Here is a 22,597-nt window from a genome sequence, read left to right as displayed (position 1 = left end):
AGTACTTTAACGTTGCTGAATAGCACTATGGATGAAAAGGGGTCTGCTGCTGCTGCTGCACTGGCTGGAGGAACTGCGGGTGGCTGTGTACCTGCACTGAGGCAATGTTGGGTTTTTTTTTTGTAAGCCTACATATTTCCTGCAAATCACATACAAATGAAACGGTGTTTCATCACGAGGCCCATCATAAGTGAACTGTTCAGCTCTCAGTGCATCACACCAGGGTGACTATTAAGAAGATACGATGCGCTATTATCCATCGGATCATATAAGGTGGATGGTAGATAAATCTCGGTGCGCAGCATTAAGGGAAATTACATCTCAAAAAAGTAGATTGCAAATGGATTTATGTTTCGTTTCATGGTTTTTTGGCATCATAATTAACTACCTACGTCCGTCATGCACTGTATTAGGAGGCAGTGTAAATGTAAAAGCGAAAAAAGGTTTGCGAGGCTTACCTGATTTTTCTAGTAACAGGTGGTGATGTCTTATTAGATCCCTTTGGACTCGAACACCAATCCCTTATGTGACGGGGTGTTTTTTTTTTCTTCTTATTTTAATTTATGCAACGGTTGCTAAAACATCTCTGCGAAATCACAATGTATCCCTTGTGGCAGCATCGCCCACACGGCATCCTGGTCCACTACACTGTAGCAATGTGCAAAAACCGACAGAAAAACAGCCCGCACTCGCACAGAAAACAAGATTTGTCCATATTTCCTGGGCAGCGGCGGTTTCAGGGATTCCTCTCTGTCGACATCTCTGGCAGAGGGTCCAGTTTCACAGCTCGCTGTCTGTCTCCCTCTCGCATCGTGCTGCCAAAATGACTGAAGCTAGAAATCACATGCGGCTGGTTTAACGCGCGCGTCAATCGACTTCGTTTAGGCACCCGCACAACTCTGGATCCATAAATATTACATGATTCTGCCTTTTTTGACTGTTTTTTTTTTTTTTTACAGACGTTTGCTGCTCTGTCCCACATAATACCGGTGCTGAAGACACACTAACATTTCACAAAGCCTTTTTTTTCCTTTTCTACCAAAGCCAATTACATTTGCGTGCACTGCAGTGTGTGTGTGTGTGTGTGTGTGTGTGTGCCTTTTTGTTACCTCTTTGGGACCTTTTCCAGTATAAACACCGACCTTGTCGGGACCAGTAGACCTGATGGGGACCAAAGCCTGGTCCTAATGAGGCAAAACGTCATTTCTGAGGTCCTGGCTAAGGTTAAGGTTAGGGGTTAGGCATGAATTGGTTGTGGTAAGGGTTAGGGTTTGGGTTAGGCTGTCCACAATGAATGGAAGTCAATGCAAGGTCCTAATAAGGATAGCTGCGCAAACTTACAGATGAGCATCTGCGCCAAAAGACAAAAGAATAAGAATATTTGGTTTGTTGTAACGCATATCTCATCATTCAAAGTTAATTGGACAACTTTCCCGAGTTAAATGGCATTTAAAAGAGAAAGAAAGCATGAGAGGATGTTCTCAGTCTTTTACAGTCAGACTCCCATTACTGAGTTTGTGCTGTCAATGAAGACAGTGATATCCTCAGTACACACACACACACACACACACACACACACACACACACACACACACACGTAAATATGCGTTCAGACAGTGTAGTACACTGACTCTTCTTCGAGGCCCTCGCAGGAGCAGCTGCGCAGGCTGACCATGCAGGTGCACCTCATTTTCCATGCTGTCATCATGCCAGCTGAAGGCTCCCGCTGTTTCCCCACATGATGCAACTCGACTCTTCTGACGTTTCATGTTGCCTACCAACCCGAGCAGCACGTCATATAGACAGCGCCGAGGAGCACGTGGACATTTCAGATCATGTCTCCTATTTTGAAAGGCTCGTTAATTAAAAAAGGTCAAAACTGCAGCACTGAACCAGTACTGGTCGTGCAGCCTCCAGCTGTTCTCAGGGTTATCAGTGCCAAGGGGAATGGTGTGATTTGGAGATAATAAATGAGTGTGCTCAGTGACTTCACACCTCACTATAACAACAGCAGTCTCTATATGTGTCTTAGAGGCTTTACAAACCAAAGCCAATTCCCACCCCAATTATGCTCTTATGTAGCCTGCATGTATTGTTAGGTCTTATATGAGGACCTAATTTTATTCTATTGCACCATATTATGCACTTTTACAGGTTCATATTTTTAATCTGGGGCTCAAGTGGTATATCTTTGCATGATTTACAGTTCAAAAAAACTCCTCATTTAATGCAAACTTAAACCTGCAGTTAAGCCTCTGTTTGAAACAGGCCGGTTTAGCTCCTGTCTCTTTAAGCTCCCCTCTCAAGGAGCCCACTCTTGAAAGCTGCCCCTCAGGAGACATCCGCAGGCTCTGGAGGCTACATCAACGAACCATGCAACAAACTGGCAGTAGTAGGATTTCACTACTTTTTTCTTGTTCTTTACTCAAAATGTCAACTTCTCAAATACATCAGTACATAAGATAAGATGAGATAAGATAAGACTGACCTTTATTGTCTCCCTTAAGAGAAATTTATCTTGGGCTTTCAAGAAAACACAGGTGATGTAACAGCACTTGGCCTCTCCATATACACACAATACATCTGCATACATGTACAATCAAATTACAGTTAACATGCAGTATCACACACAGATCCATATACACCAAAACATACACACCAAGAACCCCAAAGAGACCCCCACCCTACACACACACACACATACACATACACACACACACACACACACTTCATTTGATTGATAGTGATAGTGGAACTAACGAAAATTTATACCTGTTCAGCTTGTAGTTTGGTAACCTCTACCTTCTGCCCGAAGGCATCAGCTCATACTCTTTGTGAAGGATGTGTTTTGGGTCGCAGGTGATTTTAAGGCTTTGCTTCGTCTCTGTTTCCTCAAATATCTCCTGGAGAGAAGATGGGGACAGCATGCCAATTATCTTTCCAGCCCTTCTGATCAGGTTTTGAAGTTGTGATTTCAGTTTAATGGACAGGTTGCCAAATGATGATGTTGTGATGCCTTAACGAATAATGGATCCAGTGGCTGCCCTGTAGAACAATAACATAATGCTTATATCCATTCCCTGGACCCTGAGCCTTCGCAGAAAATGCAGACGCTGACTCATTCGTGAACAAACATACTCCACTTGATGAGCCCATTGTAACTGAGAACAAAAGTGCAAACCTAAGTACTTGTATATTGTTACCTGCTCAGCTGTCTCCCCTGTTGATTAAAACTGGGCTGTGATCACCAACAGACCTGTGATCGAAGACCATTTCTTTAGTTTAGTAACCTCTCTTGCCTCTGACTTATATATAGCAATGTCTGAATCTTTTGTCAGAAAACTGAGTATGTCTGTATCATCAGAGAACTTGATAATGTAGTTGTTTGTGTGCTGGTTTGTATATAATGTAAAAGAAGGGGGGAGCTTACGCAGTCATGAGGGGCTCCAGCATTTATAACCTGTATGTCAGAGAGAGTTGAGTTGATTTTCACCTGCTGTCGTCGTCCTATGAGAAATGCATGGTACAATCTGATTATATAGGGGTTCACAGGTTTAACAGGGTCTGAGGGAGTATGGTATTAAAGGTGTAGTATGCAGGATTTTCCCCAAAAAAACAATGTATACACTCATACAAAAAAAATCCCTCTCAATCATCACTTATGACCCACTAGAAGTGTGTGGCAGTGTATTTATCTGCAGAGATTCTGCCCTCTGCCTGTATTTCCTTATTTTCTTATCATTTTTGCTGTTTTTGGGACGCTTCTGGGCAGTGGGTGTGTAGCCCCCAGCTAAAAGCAGCGCTCAGGGTGTGAGTTCAGGACTCGTAGCGTAGCAACCAGATTACATCACTGTCTCCATCTCTCTCCTCTGCTCCACTCTGCTCTCTGTCTCTGTGTCATAGATGTGTAAAGAGCTGCAGGTCTGTGTGTCTGCGTGACCGAGGGCGGGGCTGAACTACACACACGCAGAGCAGAGAGGCCACAACGGACAGGATGACGCTCTGCATATACACAAAAACCTGCAATGCTGCACCTTCCTGCAGGGTTGTGTGGAAGTGCGGGTGTGTTTATTGGTACTATAGAACCTAACTGCTGTGAAACAATCAGAAAATAACATTTTATTTATCTGATTCACGGCTTTGTTCTCACCAGCGCTGCTCGCTCTCTTCATTCACGCTCTAGCTCGCTCAACCACTGCTGCTGTCTCTCTCTCTCTCTCTCTCTCTCTCTCTCTCTCTCTCTACTCTCAAATCGCTCTGGTCGAGCCGGGGAGGAGGGGCCGACTTTGAATGCTGTGTGTTTACAAACACACAACCAACAAATCCTGCATAGTATACCTTTAAATGCTGAGCTGAAGTCCATAAACATTAGTCTAGCATAAACTGTGGGATTTTCAAGGTGCTTTAGAACAAAGTGTGTTGTAGTGTTTAGAGCATCATCAGTGCCTCTACCATCTTTATAAGCAAATTGGTGGGGGATGTTGTGCCTCACTTCATAGGTTCCCCACCACAATGCATTTAAGTGATTTCATGACTATTGATGTCAGTGCTACTGGTCTAAAATCATTATTTTCCTGTGGGCAAGTTTTCATTGGAATAGGAATAATGATCCCTTTTTTCCATATTGTAGGAATGGTTCATGTATCAGAGCTGGGATAGAGGGCTCCAACTCATCAGCAAATGTTTTAAGAAGAAGAGCCAAAATAGTGTGCAACTTTTTAAAAACCTTGGCCACAGCACTTGGATCAATTACTATTCTGTCCTGTGTTGGATCACATATCACTGTAATTGACAGGTTTCTACATTCATCAATACAATCACTCCCTTCAGAATCGAAACGTTTATAGAAATTGTTGAGTTTGTCTGCTTTTTCCAGTTCATTCAGCACATCAACTTCTCTCTTGTCAGAGTTCAGGTTGGCCATTTCTTCCACAGAGTCTCACAGTTTTTTCGAGTTTTCGGTTGAAAAGGCTTCTCTGACACGTAAACTATGTCGCTCTCGTGCTTCCTTTAGTTTCCCCTTTAGTTCTCTTTGAACTGCTCTCACTTCCATTATATCGTTGTTCTGGAAGGCTTGTTGTTTTCGTCTGATGCAATATGTGATCTCAGGCATGATGTAGTCTTTGTTGTTTGGGTATATCCTAATGGTCTTTTTTGGCACTACAGTGTTGACACAAAAATGAATGTACACTGATCGCCTCCGCAATACTGTCAATATTATTGTCTTGTTGGAAAACATCCCAATCTATGGCCAGGAAGCAACTACTTAACGTAACTCCTCTTTATTCCGATATCCTGCCAGACACTGACAGGTTTGCTTTTTTTCAGGGTGGAACTGAGAGTGGGAATTAGCTGGATGGTGTTATAATCCAAATTTGATGGAGGGTGAGGGGGATCTAATCTCAGCAGCATATGCATCTTAAATAGTGCCATAGCATTTGTCCAGTATCTTTTTTTTTTCGTGTGCTATTATTGACACATTGCTGGAACCCTGGAAGTGTGTAGTCCATCTTAGAGATTGATGTCCCCTAGTACAAATATCGGTGCATCAGGCTTGTTTTTTAATTGCTGATGAGCGCAGTCAGCTACATGTAAGGCAGCTTTGGATGTGTTCCCACTAGGTGGGACGTTTACAGCACAGAAGAAAATCTTCTCGTAGTCTAGGGGTAGGTAAAATCATCTTAGACTTAAACATATGAGTTCAAGGTCAGGGGTTCATAGGCCTACCACGTCTTTTGTTGTGTAATTCCTACACAAAGAGTCCTTAATAAAAACACAAATCCACCTCCCCTCGTTTTCCCTGAGTCATTATTCCTATCCATGAGAACATTTGAGAAGCCTTGTGACTAAACTATTGGATCCAGGAAATCTCCTTTTTTGTCCAGCAGGCCTGGTTCTGGTACAGATCTTTTCCGTAAGGACAGCAGCCATTCCCTGCCATAGACCCACAGCACCTGGTCGCTTCCCCCCTGGGAAGCACAGTGGTGGCGTCGTATTGAGTGCAAACACTGGATGTAATCAGCACCAACAGCAAAAGCACTCCAACAGTCCACTCCCCCATCGTGTTATTCTTGTTCTTTCATTCACTTTCTTCTGACCAAATAAACTCACCTGCCTCCAACAAACTTCAACACACTGGACAAACTTAGTCAGACTTAAACAAACTCTCAACAAACAAATGCACATCTCGATACCAGAAGTATCATACGTGTCATGTGTGATACCGGAAGTATCACACATGCGCAAATCCAATCTGAAATATGAGAATGGACAATGCAAACAACACATGGAAAAATCTTAGTATCAAAGGCTATGGAATGGACAGCCATTCGTGAGCATGCTCAATGAGCCATGAGACATGCAAGGTAGAAAAAACTGTCACAAGCTGTCACTTTTGACTTATAGGGAGCATTTCTGCACATGTTAACCTCAAGTTTTGGAACTTTGACCATGTTAAGCATAGATATCCAACATCATAACAGTATTTAAATAACAGAAAATCACAAAAAGCATAATATGTCCCCTTTAAAGGCCCTGAAAACACAACTTCTCAGTCAGTTTCTAACTATGGATGATGGGCTCCTACGTAAACAAAAATAATCTGCCAGTTAGGATAGTTTTTGTTATTTCACATGAGAGATTTCTGTATTTGTGTTTTTGTCTGTGCTGTTCTCACTGTGCAACCAGCACAATGTTGGTTTGTGCCGGTCGAACATACTCCACTTCACAATGCTGCACATGCCACTTATGGGGACTTGAATCAACTGCTCTTTGCAGCGAGTAAACAAAATACCACGTGCAGCAACAGCATCACAAATAATACAGACTAATGAACGTATATTTCACATAGCTTGTAGTGGCTGAGTCCAAATAGAAAGACTGTCTCTGCCGACGTTTTGCTACAAGAAACGATGATCAAAGTTTACTGCAGCATATCCACCACCTACCGCTGTGAGATTATCAGGGGCTGTAGAATCAACATCATATCTAAAAGCACCTCAAACGCCGCCTGTACTCCACATACTGTATTTTCGTTGCTCTAACAAGCAGCACGCTGGCATGGACACATGGAGTGTAGGCACTGGTTATTGAAGTGGGCGAGGATCAGGTGGAAAAAGGTGATGTCACCACCAATCAGGGAATCAAAATGCATCAATCAAATCTGATCCAACCACACCCACACAGTCCTGATGAAACAGTGTTAAACTCCAACTGTAATAAATAATGATCTTTAATGGTTGCATGAATATTTAATATTATTGAGAGAAAAAAAGTTTTTCAGGAGCTTTAACCTATCTGACCTTTACATACTGTTCATCTGGATGTTGAATCATGAGGTTGCCTGCAAAACAAAAAACAGCTGTTATCCTCTTACTTCAGCATGACCAGAAAATGAAGAGTGTTCATGTTTGAATTGAGCACATTTTGTTGGTTTTAAAACTATCCCACTAAGGAAACAAGGCTCCTTCTCTGTTAATTAATTCCAAGCTCACAAACTACTGCTTCTGCTTTTTAGAATCAGTGATATGATTTGAGTCGGCACATCATGCCTTCACTCCCCTTTCATGACTGTCAGTATAACATCACCCGCATGCTGTGAATGTAGAGAACAGAAATGAAGCATGAAAACTGCACAAAGGCATTTTTTCACCTGGCCACGCATGGCCTCCTTCTCTTGGACATGGTTGGTGGATGATATTGATTTCAAAAAGCATTATCTTTGGTTTCCCACTGGATCACCACCAAACACCGCCATTCCTCGCTCGCCATATAGAGCGCTGAATGTGTGACAGTAGCCTGGAGTTATTACGCACAGATAACCTTCCCTTCCCTTTATAATCCAAGCAAGCACAAAGGGAAACTATTCATGATCTGCAATTATGTTTTCTAGATAAGATAAGCAGTTCACAATTAACTTAAGGCTTGCCCCAGACATAAGGAGCTTTTCATATCTGCTGACCTAGCCAATCAAACTGCTCCAGAAGCTGCTTTTCAATATCACCATAGCTAAGCCTTGCTTTTGTGTGTTTCCTTTTTTCCTCTGCCTTGTTACTTGAGATGTTCGACTCACACCTCTCTCAGAAGAGCACAGTTGAACACAAGGGGGCGTAGACTGCTAAGTTTGCCTCTCCCCTGCCCAGATCAGCAGCTGTAGGGATAAATTTGATTATTGTATCATGTCTGACCTTGAGAGGAAACTACGCTTAAATTTACATTTCAAGGAGGAATGCCTTATTGCATTACTGGCAAGGAAATGTGTGGCTTTCTCCACACACAACCGCATTAGTGAGGGCCATCCTTTGGCAAAGCCACAGAATGACAATGTGGATGGCAGCATGCAGTTTACTGGTCTAGCTGCTGGTTTGAACATGGATCTTGGTGGATTTGACAGCCGAACAGCTCTGTATACATAGATATGAGAGTATGTACATATGTCGACAATAAACCTTTCATCTTTCTTCATCTCAGTCATTATCATCACCATTAGGAGTGCCGGTGTTGGTGGGAGTATTCTCCAATTCAAATATGCCACCCCTACAGGATAATCAAGTCCCCAGAGGTTTATAACACAACAATCATCAGTAACACCGTGCACACTCCGTGCAGTGATTGCATTAGTAATGGCATTTTAAATAATGCTGTCTATCTCACACTGTAGCTCCTGTTCTTTTCTTAGCACTTCACTCTCACATCTTGATCTTTCTGTGGTTGCAGGAATATTTTTTGAAAAAGAATCTATACTTATTAGTTGCTTGAAATTCTGATGATTTACTCTGCTGCTGCTGCTGCTGCTGCTGCTGCTGCTATCATTGTCACTGTGACTAACAACCAGTGCCAGCTGTATGGTGCCATGTACACTTGCATCCTTGAAACACACACATGCAGCAAAAAGCACCTGTCTGGATTACATGGCACTAACCCAGCCACTTGGGGGGTGAGGTGGGGATGGGGGGTAGGGGGGGGGTTATGAGCTGCTATAGGCTGCGAGCGCATTTTTAAAGCTCCGTGGTAAAAGCGAGATTTAATTGGTTTGAGCTCCCAGTATATGTAAATGCAGTGGATGGCTCCTCCCATGCACCTGATAGGGAGTATTTACAGCTCTTTACAGCTACCCACTGCACTGTTTCCAAGAGCGCAGCGCACCATGACACTCCACTGGACTTAAGCAATAAGGATTTCCGTCTTCACACAGTAAACTGACGCTCTCCGCTGTATTTGAAGAGAAAAACAAAAGTTTGCCAAAGTTGTCCACTTGTTTTCCAAGATGCCACGCTCTTTTCTGGTCAAGAAACACATAAACTCCGCAAAGAAGCCAAATTATAGTGAGCTGGAGAGCCCAACAGGTAAAGTTTTTTAAAGTATAAAGGAGCTATCTAACTTTAAAAAAAGGTTTAACAAGTTGTGTTTCTGACGTGCAGTCAAGTTGATACATCGCGATTTTAATTCCCAGAAATTGAAACTTGTTGCCCTTCTTTGAAATCTGTGCTCCTCACTCGAGAAAGTACGGCCAACTGTCAGGTTACTCATTTCGTTTTACTTTCTTTATTTCCAGTGTTCATCACGCCGCATTTCTACAAGGGCCTTCCCCTGCCTGTCATCCCCCAGCCGGAGATCCTGAGCCCGGCAGCGTACAGCCCCATCACAGTATGGACTACCAGCAACTTGCCGTTGTCTCCGCTACCCAGTGACCTCTCCCCCATCTCTGGATACCCTTCATCGCTCTCCGACACCTCCTCTAAAGACCACAGCGGCTCTGAGAGCCCGAGGAGTGATGAAGACGACCAGATGCTGCCCAAACTGACAGACCCTCACGGAGTGGAGGCAGAGAAATTCCAATGTAGTTTGTGTAGCAAGTCCTACTCCACGTACTCTGGACTGCTCAAGCATAAGCAACTGCACTGCGACGCGCAAACGAGGAAATCCTTCAGTTGTAAATATTGCGAGAAGGAGTATGTTAGCCTGGGAGCTCTCAAAATGCACATCAGGACTCACACTTTGCCTTGTGTTTGCAAAATATGCGGGAAAGCTTTCTCCAGACCGTGGCTGCTCCAAGGACACATCAGGACGCACACCGGTGAGTGAATGGGGGGGGATAAGAGAGGGGCCTCCTGTGTGAAGATGCAGTTTGGTTGGTTGTTTTCCAGTTAGACCATTTGTATTCAACCTGGTACATGTTTTAACACCCTTAACAGCCACAGTGTAGACTCTGTTACAGCAGTTTTTGTCGTGAGGGTGTGAAAAATATGTTCAACTTGCTGTAGGTTTACTTTTAGTGCTGTGTTGAAAAGAATAATAAAAAAAAGTCATGTCGCAATCAATCGGCAACAGAATAGCACTCAGCTTGAGTCTTTGAAAGTGTGAGTGCTTTTCTTTCAAACACTGTGTTGCAACCAGCCAAAGAATATAAGGCCAAGACACCTCTGAGACATCATTTGGATTCATATGTATCTGTGTGTGTACAATGGCTGACAATGTCTTCTTTCCCCATTTTCTCACTTGACAGGAGAGAAGCCGTTCTCCTGCCCTCACTGCAACAGGGCGTTTGCGGACAGGTCCAATCTCAGGGCTCACCTACAGACCCATTCGGATGTGAAAAAATACCAGTGCAAGAACTGCTCCAAAACCTTCTCCAGGATGTCTCTTCTGCACAAGCATGAGGAATCTGGTTGTTGTGTAGCACACTGAACTGGGATACACTTCCACCACCAGAAACCCTTTTTTTTTCCAGGCCCAGGAGAACTGTCAGGGAATCACATCGAGCAAAGTGGGGGGGGGGGGGGGGGGGGGTTTGTTCCAAATATGCAGACTTTTTTTTCTTTTCTCTACAACTGGTCCATTTCATTTCAGAGTGGGAAATGGCTCTGTCACGTGCGTCTCGTTTCAAGCAGTGTTTCTGTGATTGCAATCAGTGTCGAGCTTTTGTCATACCATGTACTCATCTACCTGTGCTATTCATGCACTTTTTGCATGTCTAGAATGTGTTATATGCCTTCACGATGTTATCTTCAGTGTTTCTACCAATGTCTCTTAATGGCTGTGTGCTCTGTTGTTATGGAGTCCTCCACTTTTTTCTTATATGAACCACAGAGACGATACTAAAAGGCGCATTATGAATGACAGTATAAATATAACCAGTGGAATACTGAAGCCATTGTTACTTAGGGAACAAGTGCAAACTTAGTGTTTAGGGTGAAATTATTATAACTTTTGCACAGTCATTAGAAACAGTTTGCCAGCACTCAAATAGCAATACAGTTTTTCTTAAGTGCCTCAGTTTCACTTGGCAATAATATGTATTTTTCAACAACAGTTTGCTTTTATATTTTTATATATTGAATGTAAGCGTGACTGAGATGATTGTATATTAACAGTGAAAACTGTGATGCTGAATGATTTTCATATTTTCATGACACTTTAAAAAATAAAGTTTCATGACATTTTGTATAACTTTCTGGGCATCTTGCACGTTGCTTTTCTCTGTGAAGCCTTTATGGCTTTATGTTGCTTTTTAGTGTATGAGCCTCTTTCAGCAGGACTCAGCAGGATTCATTGATTGTCACACGCTTCAAACAGAATAACATGCACAAAAGCAAATGATATTTAATCCAGCTTACACCATCTCATGTTATGGAGATGTAAAAATGAGGAGAGAGGTGACTCAGCTCTGAATCAAGCCTGAACCTGTTCCTTGTGAACCTGTCCAGACATCAAACAATCTTGAAATTTAACACATACTAGCTATATTGATCTGCACTCACATGTCATACCCTTTGAGGGCCCATGACTCTTTCTTAACGCAAGTGTGTGTAAAGTTAAAATGTGAGGGTGTAGTTCTTATGGAAAGTAATTTTGATACTTATCTGACATCGAACTAGTTACATCTTATTTGATGAAAATGAGTTTTTCTTCCTTTTCCTGCTCAATCACAGCAATCACTGCAAGGGCACGGGGCAGTCAGATATTTAGATTTTAATATGTTTTCACAAAAAGCTCAAATTTGCATTTGCTTTGACAACCCCCTTGAATTCTGGGACGGTTGCCATCAAGGATTAAATAGACTTCCTCGGGCTATATTTTGTTGTCTTCACCATATGCCGTCGACTTGCAGCAGATAGAGACAGAGCACAAAAAGTGCAATGCCTTAAGGGATACAGTCAAAGTTGAACTCTTTCTAACAAACCCCGAGTGTGTTCCCGTTTGCCCTAATGCCCAAAAGCTGCTAACTTGAAAGATGTGATCTGACAAATAGACACTTGTTTTGCTCGCTGTGAGGGGCTGAGCTTCTTTGTAGGTAGATTCTCCACGCTGTGAGTCATCGTCAAGCTATCCAAGAGACTCGCTGCCGCTCTTTGGATTGGGCCAGGTGGCTCCAGGCTCTTCAACCTTGCTGAAAAAGCAGGTGCAACAAGGAGGAGCGCTCAAACAAAACCGCAGCCACAGGTCCACTGACACTGTGGAAACCTCAACTGTGACCTAATGTGGAAAAAAGCAGCAGGTCCTATTATTCAGATCATTTGCTTCATAAAAGGAAAGTGTCACCAAGAGATAGTGAGGTTGAGATAGTGAGGTTGTTTGTCTAATTTCTTTTATTCCATAGGCAACGCTTTATCACGCTGGTGTCAGAGAGAGAAAAAAATGATGAATGTATAATGCCAATTAGCTTCATAATCTTGCAAGATTTCCCTTTTACAACAACAATTAACTGCATGACTGATTTCTCAGATAACAACCACGTGTTAAATGCTTCCCCCTCCAACATGAATATTTGATTTAGCTGTTGAAATGGTGGTGGGAGGAGAAGGAGAAGGAACTAATTTCTTTTAAAGCATATGGCTATTTGCGGATGTGTTAAAGAATGTAAGATCAAATATTTGTTAAGTGTGGTGACTGTTAATAGTCACACTGTTGTGTTTAAGGTGTGAATCCGCAGACACCGGACGCAGGTAGATACCATGTGAGTGTTTTTACAGTTAGGTTTCCGTGCTGAAATGTTGTGAAGATACAGTTTATTTTGATTTGTTCTTTTCCAAAACTCAACTAGAAGGAACATATTTGAGGCCGGAATTAAGTCATGAAAATAAAATGATTTCACAGCAGCCTCCTTTACTTTAGTTGTCTATTCATTTCATCTGGCAGTGAAGGATTGTTAAGATAAGGTTAAATTTCATTTGTTCTACCCAAAAACTCAACCAAAAATGGACACATCTAAGGCCTGAATTGAGTCGTTTATCATATTCAGTACAAATTAGAGCTGCAGCTAACAATTAAGTTCATTGTTGATTAAACAGCTCAACTTCAATTGATTTGTTTTGTGTATAAAATGACAGAAAATTGCAATATAAATTACTTGTTTTATTCAGTCCAAAACCAAAAGACACAAATTAATGTCCTAAATAAAGAGATAAATGCTTCAAAGTGACTAAAACAATTAATTAGTAACTAAAATAGTTGCCAATTAATTATCTCTCACTCAGCTAATTGATTAACTGTTGCAACTTTAGTGCAAATGACACATGATTTAGCCACCGTCTCCTTTACTTTAGCTGTCTTTTCATTTAATTTGGCTGTCTATCTTTTTTTTTTTTGTGGAGTATCAAAGACTTAATTCATAATAATTTATTTTATCACGCACATTATATCACATGTAAAATAAATGTCCTCACTCTGCACATATTAGTGCCAAGGGCGACATAAAAATCCGGAGCAGCCTCAGAGAGCAGTGGGGTTAGATGTAAAGCAGGGCAGAGCTCTCAGAAACCTGCTGACTTTATGGTAAATCAGGGAGTATGATTCCTTTATGACCATCAAGTGGAACAAATAAAGTTAAGGGTGTCCTCTGAGGTCTGATTGTCCTAGCCCTCCTCTCTAACCCCGTCACATCAGAAAAGAGATGATTGTGTATTCCCCTTTACTCTGACCGCCTGGAGGAATGTTTGTCTGTTTATTGAGCTCCCGCATCTTGTTAAAGACTATTCTCTTTCATTTCTGTTGTCTCCTCAAGTGACTGGGTGGCTATTTAGAATGGCGCTGCTTTTCAGCTGGAGGTGCATATTCTCCAGATAATACTGTTTGCCCCTAATTGTGTCGCGTCCTTTGCATCGGCAATCTATTTGTTGATAAATTGGATTCATGCAGATCAGGCGAGCATAATTTAATCACAAGGGAAAATGAATTCTTTTGAAGCTTCGCTGTGTCTTATAGTATGTATTTATCTCATTAAAGTAAAATTGTTAATGCAAAAGGGGCACAAACATTGCATTAAGCGCAAAATGAGGAGCTGACCGGCTGTTTGATGTGAGGCAGGCTGCAGTCGTACAGCAAGGATATGGTGGCTGACCCTCCATGTAGGTCAGGAATGATTTTTGTTCGGTGTGTCATTATGAGCACTGAAGTGAAGAGTCCAGCAGAGACAGACCAGGCTGTGTTGTCTTAATCAATAGCTCTGTGGTCCTTTTTTTTTGTGTGTTGCTTTCTTGTTGAGCAGAGGTCAGCTGTCAAAGGATCCTGTGATCATATTTACTTGATTGTATTTCCTCCTTAATGTTCAACCTACTAAATCCCATGACCACTGCAATAAAATCTCTGTAAACAACACTGTTCTTTGTGGCCGCAGTTGATTTGATGTATTGACACCTTTTCATAAAAGTCTTTGCTGTAACAGTGATAATTGCAGTCACAGTTTGAAGGATACTGTTTTCTAAACTGTTGTGAGTTTTATCTTTATTTTTTTGTTACTTTACTCTAATAGTTTAAATCTTCCAGGCATCTTATTAAATTCAACATTATAAGTACAACTTTTTCACAATTAAAGGTCACAATTTTTCAAGTATCTCTAAAACAACAGTCAGGTGCACATATGAACAGTGAAACAGGTTTTGCTCGCTGTAATAAATCCTACTGACCATTAGAAGATCCCCTTAAAGTATTGTACAATGTCAGTGATGGAGGACAAAATCCTCAGTCCTCACCTCAGCAAAAATGTATTTAAAAGTTTATCTGAAGATAAAATTAGGTTTCAGCTGTCTGAGTTTGTCATATCAAGTGGATATCTTCTACAGTTGCAGTCTTTTTAGTAAAACAAAAATCCCCCTTTGTGTCTCGATGGACAGTGTTTTCCTGTTCAGCTGCAGTGGTCGGCATTGTAACAAAAAGAAGGAATTCGCCACTAAAAAGACCCATAATGTTGAAAGATATTGACCTGATTTGACTAATTTGGGCGCCTGCAGCTTCACATTAAATCAACTACACAATAAACTTTTAAATACATTTTTGCACAGAGGGAGGCTTGTGGATTCTGTCCCCCATCACTTTTATTGAAAGAGCACTAAAAGAGATTTCTTAGATTTATGACATTTCTTAGGGATGTCCAGTATGAACAGGAAGAATGATTACAGCCAGAGAAACGTGTCAATGTTTGTTTAGGCACCTGACTGTTGTTATAGCACAGACTTGAAAAATTGTGAACCACAAGTATTCAATACATTCTCAAAATATGCAAAAATATGCATATCTATAAACCTTGAAAATGTGTCTTGCATATAACCACATGATTTCCTGCCTATGGCACAGATGTCAGTTCATTTGGATTTTATCTCCTTCAACATGCAGCTCTCCAGACTCGAGTCCCTTTCCTCCGACATCCCACGGGAATAGTGACCATTCAGGCGAATGATGTTTTCACAGAGTCCTCTCTGCTGCATTTCAGGACAAGATGTTGCTGGACAGCCATCAGACTTATCAAATAACACTCTGATGGGGGCCTATGAGAGGTTGTCAGTTTCACAAAGTGGTGCAGGAAAGTCATAGTTTGATGTGAAGCCACTGTCACACTAAGTGGGGAGAACTTGCTTTTAATTTGAATAATGATGATGACATTCTTTGAAAGGTGGATGCAGCAAATTGCTCATTTTTAATCCTTTTAGACCTCAGAGCTGCCTTTGGCACCGTTGATCATCCAATTTAAAATTTGAACGCCGTGAGCACTGGGTGGTAATACCTGCCCTGTGCTTCACATCTTCCTCCACTCAAACAGAAACATTTATTTCACTGATGGCAAATTCATCTTTCTCTCGAGCGAACACCATATGCGGTGTTCCACAGGGCTCAGTTCTTGAGCCAACCTCTTTCTTAGGCCACATATTAATATGGCTTTCCCCTGGGCTGTTAATTTGTAAACACAATATTTAATTTTCTTGCCATGCCAATATGTAGCTGTGTTTTCTGTTAAATCCTAATAATCCAAACTGCGTAACACTAAGCAAAAGCCTTGACGTCCTCAGGCTTTGTATATGTAGAAGTTATTAGCCATGCTAGCTAGCTGGTGGCTTCAATGGATTGCAATGCTTTCCGGTCTCGACTGACATTTGAGGTTTTGAGTAAAATGTCTCAACAACTCCTTGATGGATTGCCATTAAATTTGGCACAAACATTCATGTTCCCCTCAGGATTAATTGTAATTACTTTGGTGATCCACTGACTTTTCCTCTAGTGCCACAGGTCAACATTTTAATTTGTCCAATACTTTACTACTGGTTTATGACCAAATACCTGCAAAACAAATGACATTCCTATTAGCGTCAGCTCATAAGTTAGTGCTAATCAACCGATGTTAGCATGCTAACACACTGTAGCTACTAACATAGTTAAGAAGGTAAAAATACCAGCTGAACATTAGCATGGTCATGTCTAGATGTTAACCCTAGATATGTACATGTTGTTCCTTCATTGCACGCATTGTTTGTCATTGTACAAAGTTATTTAATTTTAATTGGTTCTCCCATTTGGAGAGGCAAAATTCAATAAAAAACCAAGGTGAGGTCCACATTTGAACACTATACTCATATTTATAACTGCAGAAAATGTATCTTTTCAAAAAAGAGCTTGTAGTTTAGTATCAATGGGGAAAAAACTTAAACAGTTTTCTGCATGTTATCTGGTGTTTGGCATGAGAAACTTTTAGAAAACCAATTCAAGTCAAATTTTTTGGTAAAACAAGTGTGAATCACATATTTCTTCCTGGAGAAACTTTGTCAAGAAGAATAACAATTTTTTTTTACCACCTGTTCTACCTTGATACTATAAATAGATCATGTGGAGGTATTTCATTTTGCATTCACAAAAAAGAAAAAAATGTGTTGATCGTTATTTTCAGCAGCAGTGTTTTCAAAAAACATGAAATATTAATATTTTCCTCATTTAGAAAGACAACGCAAAACTTGGTCTGCCTCTGTCAGAAGATGTTTTGACAGCCATCAGAAGTTACAAGTAAATTGATCCCACTGGAGCTTCACATCTACTGTCTGTTCAAACGAGTTGGTAGGCTGTCAGTTGTTGGTTATCATAATGAATTTTAGGCACCAATAGTTTGTTTGTATTTTAGCATATTAGAAAAAGCATGCAGAACCAATAAATTTCAGGGCTTTAAGAGTAAAAGGACAAATTTGGAAAATAATAGTGAGATTTTAGTGAAATAACGAGCATCAGAACTTCTAAATAAGCTGAGTTGGTAAATGTTTAATTACAGCACACTTGGGTGTTTGAGGCAACTCCTTCCAGCTTGTGTTCTACAGGCTGGGCAGAAGCACCACATCCTCACACTGGATCTCCAGTTTTAGAGGTGATTATACTATTTCACAATCAATTCTGCTCTGTGCAACAAATTAACAACGAGGTAGGCCTAAGCCAATTGCATATTTACCAGCTGTTTGGGGCCAATCACAACAGTGGCTGCATTCATTCACATCCAGATAAGGAGGAGAAATTACAAAACAGAGAGCGCAGGACTTGAAAAGACAAATAGTCATCATGGAAATGGGATTTACATTGTAATTGTACAGCTGCATCCCCAGTCATTTATTCAAATTAATATCCTTGCTGTGTTTACCTGTTGTGGAAGGCGCAATGCATCTCAATGCAGCTGGGTTGGGTTTTTTTTTCAATCCATTATATGCGCTGAATATAGAAAATATTACAGGGCACCTTTCAGGAAGTACGCTGTTGAGGTGAAGCCAGGCAAAAGCTATTACACTTAATTGATTTCACTTTTTAATCTATACTCACAGACAGGAGGAGACAGATAAAGAGAAGCAGAAGAGTTGGAGAAGGATTCAAAAGACAATAAAGAGACAAAAGAGTTGCATGTAAGTACATAAGAAGATTGCTGCACATTCACGGTATATTATTCTGATCACTGATTAACTCTGAGCAGCGTCGGTGGTGCACAGTGTTGCATGTGAGAGTGTGAGATGAGTCCTGAGAGGCCAGCAGACTAAGCCAGATGAATCAAGGCTGTCTGGCCACCAGTGGTTTCTAAGTGGTTTTACACTCCTCAGCAACAGCATGAACAGCCTCAACAAAACAGCAAAACACAACAGAGACGCTCTCAGCACCACAGAGGCTTTATATGCTTACAGTACAAGCTATTCTAGCTGGGAATGGAGCAAGAAGGACTACCGAAGGTTTAAAAACGCAATGAATGAGACATAAAGATATTTTTGTGGTCTTTTAAAGGCAACTGGATTAAAATTGTGTGAGCTTGTCATAGGAATATGCGTATCCCTGTTGGGTCCCAGGTACCAACTTCAAAGAGCAGCTGTTCAGGGACACACACATTACTACATGACCTCTCTTAACTTATGGGTAAATAGTGAAACAGAATACTCTGGGGGCTTGAGAAAGGCCCGCCCTGTAGTTTGGCATGACATTGGGCCTCTGAGTGGTATTAGGCACCATCCACATCACATTTAAAGCTTGAATATGTTGCTTTGAGGAATTTTGGGGATTTCTTAGATGGATATGTTACCATGACGTGGAATGAAATCATCAACAGACCCAACAACAGATAGAAATATCTACTGAGAGACATTCTGCAAAGAGCCACTAGCAGCCAGGGCCTCTCTAGAAATGGTGTGGATTTTTTTTCCCTTCTGTCTAGTGGTTATCTGATCATCAATGGAGGGAAAAGGTGAGTATGAAGCGCAAACAAAAGGTGCTTGAATAAACTAGCTCCCGGCCACATTATTCAGACTCTGGGTATTGTACTCTGCTGACAAGCCTCAACAGGACGAGAACCTCCAGAGAAGCTTCTCCGGGGATGGGAAGGACGTCTTTACTCAACAAGGAGTACAAAGTTATGTAGATAATCTTTATCTTTACTACTGCATAATGCATATCCAGGTGACAAATTGCAAAAGTTGTATTACATAAAATAGAAAAATAGAAACACTTATAACAGGTTGTGCAATGCAATACAACAACCCTGATGTAAATACTGTTTTTGTTGAGACTACTGGTTTATGTCGTTCTATGGTGCATTTTGAGACTGTACTTTGTATTGTTTTGAACTGGATTATATGTGTTATAATTATATTGTAAATGTCCCTAATATTATGTCCACCTTATATATATATATATATATATATATATATATACACATAGGAGCAAAAACCTTAGAAACACTACAGTATAATACAGTCAATAAAGCAGCACTACAAACTGCAGCTAAGAAACTGCCACAGGATTGGATCAATACCTTTTACACAGCATTTAAATATGATCAGTTTTCAATTAACAGGACTTTGTATTTTTCTCCTTACTCAGTGTATTTTCAGGTCAGTAATTTTACTTTTTATAGTATGTCCTGGCTGTACTAATTGAAAAGTGGTCTTTTATAGATTGTAATATCAGTTCTTTAAATTTCTGGTTCTCAACCTTTATATCTTGTCACATGTTGCATATGTCAGCAGGTTGTGACCAGTTCAACTATGAAGTGATTGTTTCCTCTATGATTGATTTATTAAAGAAAAAAAAAGTTAAAGTAAAGATGAGAATAAAGTCTTTTAAAAAAAGGAAAGTGTCAATATTTTGCAGAAATATGTTTTCCTCTGGTTTTCTATCCTGTCAATCACCTTGTGACCCCTCCAAATTAATTACAAGGTACTCAAAAACTAAAGGCCACATTTACATTAAATTTGCTGTGGGTATTCAGAGGATGATTCCTTGCGTTTTTGGTGACCCCCTGACCTTCTCTCTTACACTGCCATCATGTCAGAATACCTATATGTACACCAAAATTAAAGGGAAATGCTCTCAATAGGATGAACTTTTTATTTTGGGTTATACTCGACCTTTCCTCTTGCCAAAATGCCCACGTCTGCATATTATCACTAAATCTAATGGGCATATCACCATAGGATTCACTGTCAGTTTCAGTTTCCAGTTGAGTTACTCGTTCAGTCTTGGTGCTTTATCTCTCCTGTTATGTGATTGGCCAAGAAGCCAAGGCTTTGAACAGTCTGAACCAGGGCCAAAGTTACAAAAAGTTTATCACACAATAAATCACGCTGTTGATGGACATCCTTTACAGTTGTTCTCATTTACAGGAACAGAGTGAGAACTCTTCATTGCTTAAGAAAGATCACATTTTTATAAACTACTTTTACTTGAACAGATTTTTAAATAAGTGCTACTTCTGCCAAATAAAAGTGGTGGTAGTGTGGTATTTTTGTGCTCTTTCTCACAAAATAATGAATCCAGTGTGGTGGCCCATTTTGTGTCCTCAGCATACATAAGCAAAATGGAAGAACACCATGAGTCATTTTGAAAACACTTTCAATATGACTGGGAGGTTTTTTTTGTTGTTTTTTTTTTTGTGTGTGTGTGTGAATCTATGATCACCAGAAAATAATAGATACAACAATGTTTAGGCTACAACAAAACTGTCCACAGTGAAGTGAAAACTCTTGTGGGACTACCGGTTTTTATTTATGCAGAGTAGGACATTCTATTAATATTTTCCTGTTTTCCAAGAGGAGTCGGAAATATCTCAGCACTCTAACATTTCAGATATAATCCACCAGGCTGCTGAATACTTGTATGTAGCAATATTTTGCAATTATGAGTCTTATAAACACTGCATCAATATTACAATCCCCCTCCGAGAAACAGATTGTTTGCCTTTCCAAGCTAGTAGTCGCAGTCTTCCCTGCCATAAATATCTTCTGTCATTGGTGCATTCCTCTGCCTTCACCACAGCCTTTGAGTGTTTTCGGAGATTGCTTGGTCTGCACCAATGCTCTCATTCCAGTGGACTGATCACAGGAGACCTGATCCAGCTGTGTCATGAGCCGCAGAGAAAACCATGACTGATAAGGAGACTGAGGAGACACTGATGTGGGGATGTGGGATAAGGCGTGACTTTAAAGGCAACAAGCCGCATTTGGATTGTATTAGGAGATAATGCTAATGATGTTCCGATCAACACTAATTTAGGCCTCTGTGATTGAAGCAACAACACTGGGAACTTCTGGCTTGAGATCACTGATGATAGCGTCAGTATGAGACATGCCGCTGAGCACAGGAATGGATATGAATCTAAGGCCTGTAAGGGCAGACACGTCATCATCCCACAACAGTGGTGTTAGTTGCCACAGACAGCTGGAATGTTCCACTGGGATGACAGAAGGTGTGTCTGATCACACAACATCCCACCCAACCTCATCCTTCACCCCCCCCTCTTCTGTGGATCTCTCTCAACACTGCCCTTCCCCATCAACATGCCTCCTGGTTGAACCCCCCACCCCTCCAGCTCCTAATCCCCCAGTCCAAGCTAACTGGTCAGCCGAGACAAATGGCGAGGAGCTGCCTGGTAGTGAAGACGCAGCAGGTGCTGTGCTGTCAAAAGCCACTTCACACCTCCTCTCTCTCACACACCACCGCCACTATCGGCCCCCCGCGAGCCCTGGCCACCCTCTCCGTGGGAGGGGAGAGGGGGACTCTCCAGGGCCTGCTTTGTTATCAGCATGCTCCAGCTTTGATGTGAGCTGGGCCAGAATCTGGACTGTGTTTACTTGAAGGCATCTCCCTTGTTGTGTGTGTCAGCTTGAGGTAATTACAGCTCAGCGAGTGGCCCTGACCGTGATGACACGGTGGGGTAGGTGTGGAGAAGTAGGCAGAGCCCGGAGTACATCAGCGTCTGAGGCTGCTCTTACTCACTAGGATGTGGTGTAGACAAGGGAGCTCCCAAGGGGGGTATACTGCTTGCACAGGCATGATTTGTTAAGAGAAGCAAGGACCATGGCCAGTAATGTCTTATAATTGTATTGTTATCATGAAGTGCAGGCCTGTAGTGCCTTTTTTTCAGCGGGGTGTCACATCAAAGACTTGTTAAGCAAAGCATTACATTTAGAAGTACAATTTTTTTGTGGAATAATTCAAAGGGACAGTTTGTTTAAGTTGATATTTTGCTGTTTTAATGTATGGTAATGCATTTTCTATTCATTGTGGTTCATGAGTTTGATAAAGAACCATTGGCTTAAGACATTAAACTCTGTGTTTTATGTCACTTTTGCTGTTTGAGATGAAGTTTGGAAATGCTTTGAGTTCAAGTCGTTTGGGGGAAAAATGCTCATTCACTTTCTTGCCAAAAGTTAAATTTAAAGATCGATACCACTCTCATATCTGGCCATTAAAAATGAAGCTTCAGCCAGGAGACCATTAGCTTAGCTTAGCATGAAAATTGGCAACAATGAGAAATGGCTAGCCTGGCTCTGTCCAAAGGTAAATAATCCCCCCACCTGAACCGCTGAAGCTCATAAAT

General features: G+C 41.2%; 2 protein-coding genes across 4 annotated transcripts in view; one reads left to right on the top strand and one right to left on the bottom strand.

The window, feature by feature from the left end:
• Positions 1-1,234, bottom strand: part of sntg1 (syntrophin, gamma 1) — a 31,962-nt gene extending 30,728 nt beyond the window's left edge. For 2 of the 3 annotated variants that reach the window (XM_042427586.1, XM_042427588.1), the window contains exon 1: positions 459-962. The gene's annotated coding sequence lies outside the window, so the exon portion shown is untranslated. Of the gene's footprint in view, positions 1-458; positions 963-1,109 lie in introns of those variants that run through there. The other variant, XM_042427587.1, reaches the window with a different exon arrangement.
• A 7,888-nt stretch (positions 1,235-9,122) lies between these two features.
• snai2 (snail family zinc finger 2) lies at positions 9,123-10,775 on the top strand. Its single transcript, XM_042429167.1, has 3 exons — positions 9,123-9,344; positions 9,554-10,075; positions 10,505-10,775. The coding sequence occupies exons 1-3, from the start codon at positions 9,266-9,268 to the stop codon at positions 10,684-10,686; spliced, it is 783 nt and encodes a 260-aa protein (XP_042285101.1). The 5' UTR covers positions 9,123-9,265; the 3' UTR covers positions 10,687-10,775.
• The last annotated feature ends 11,822 nt before the right edge of the window (positions 10,776-22,597 follow it).

Source organism: Thunnus maccoyii, chromosome 12, assembly GCF_910596095.1.
Source record: "Thunnus maccoyii chromosome 12, fThuMac1.1, whole genome shotgun sequence".
NCBI classification, from domain to species: domain Eukaryota; kingdom Metazoa; phylum Chordata; class Actinopteri; order Scombriformes; family Scombridae; genus Thunnus; species Thunnus maccoyii.
Note: the sequence above shows the minus strand (reverse complement) of the source record. Positions and strands in the feature narration are given on the sequence as shown.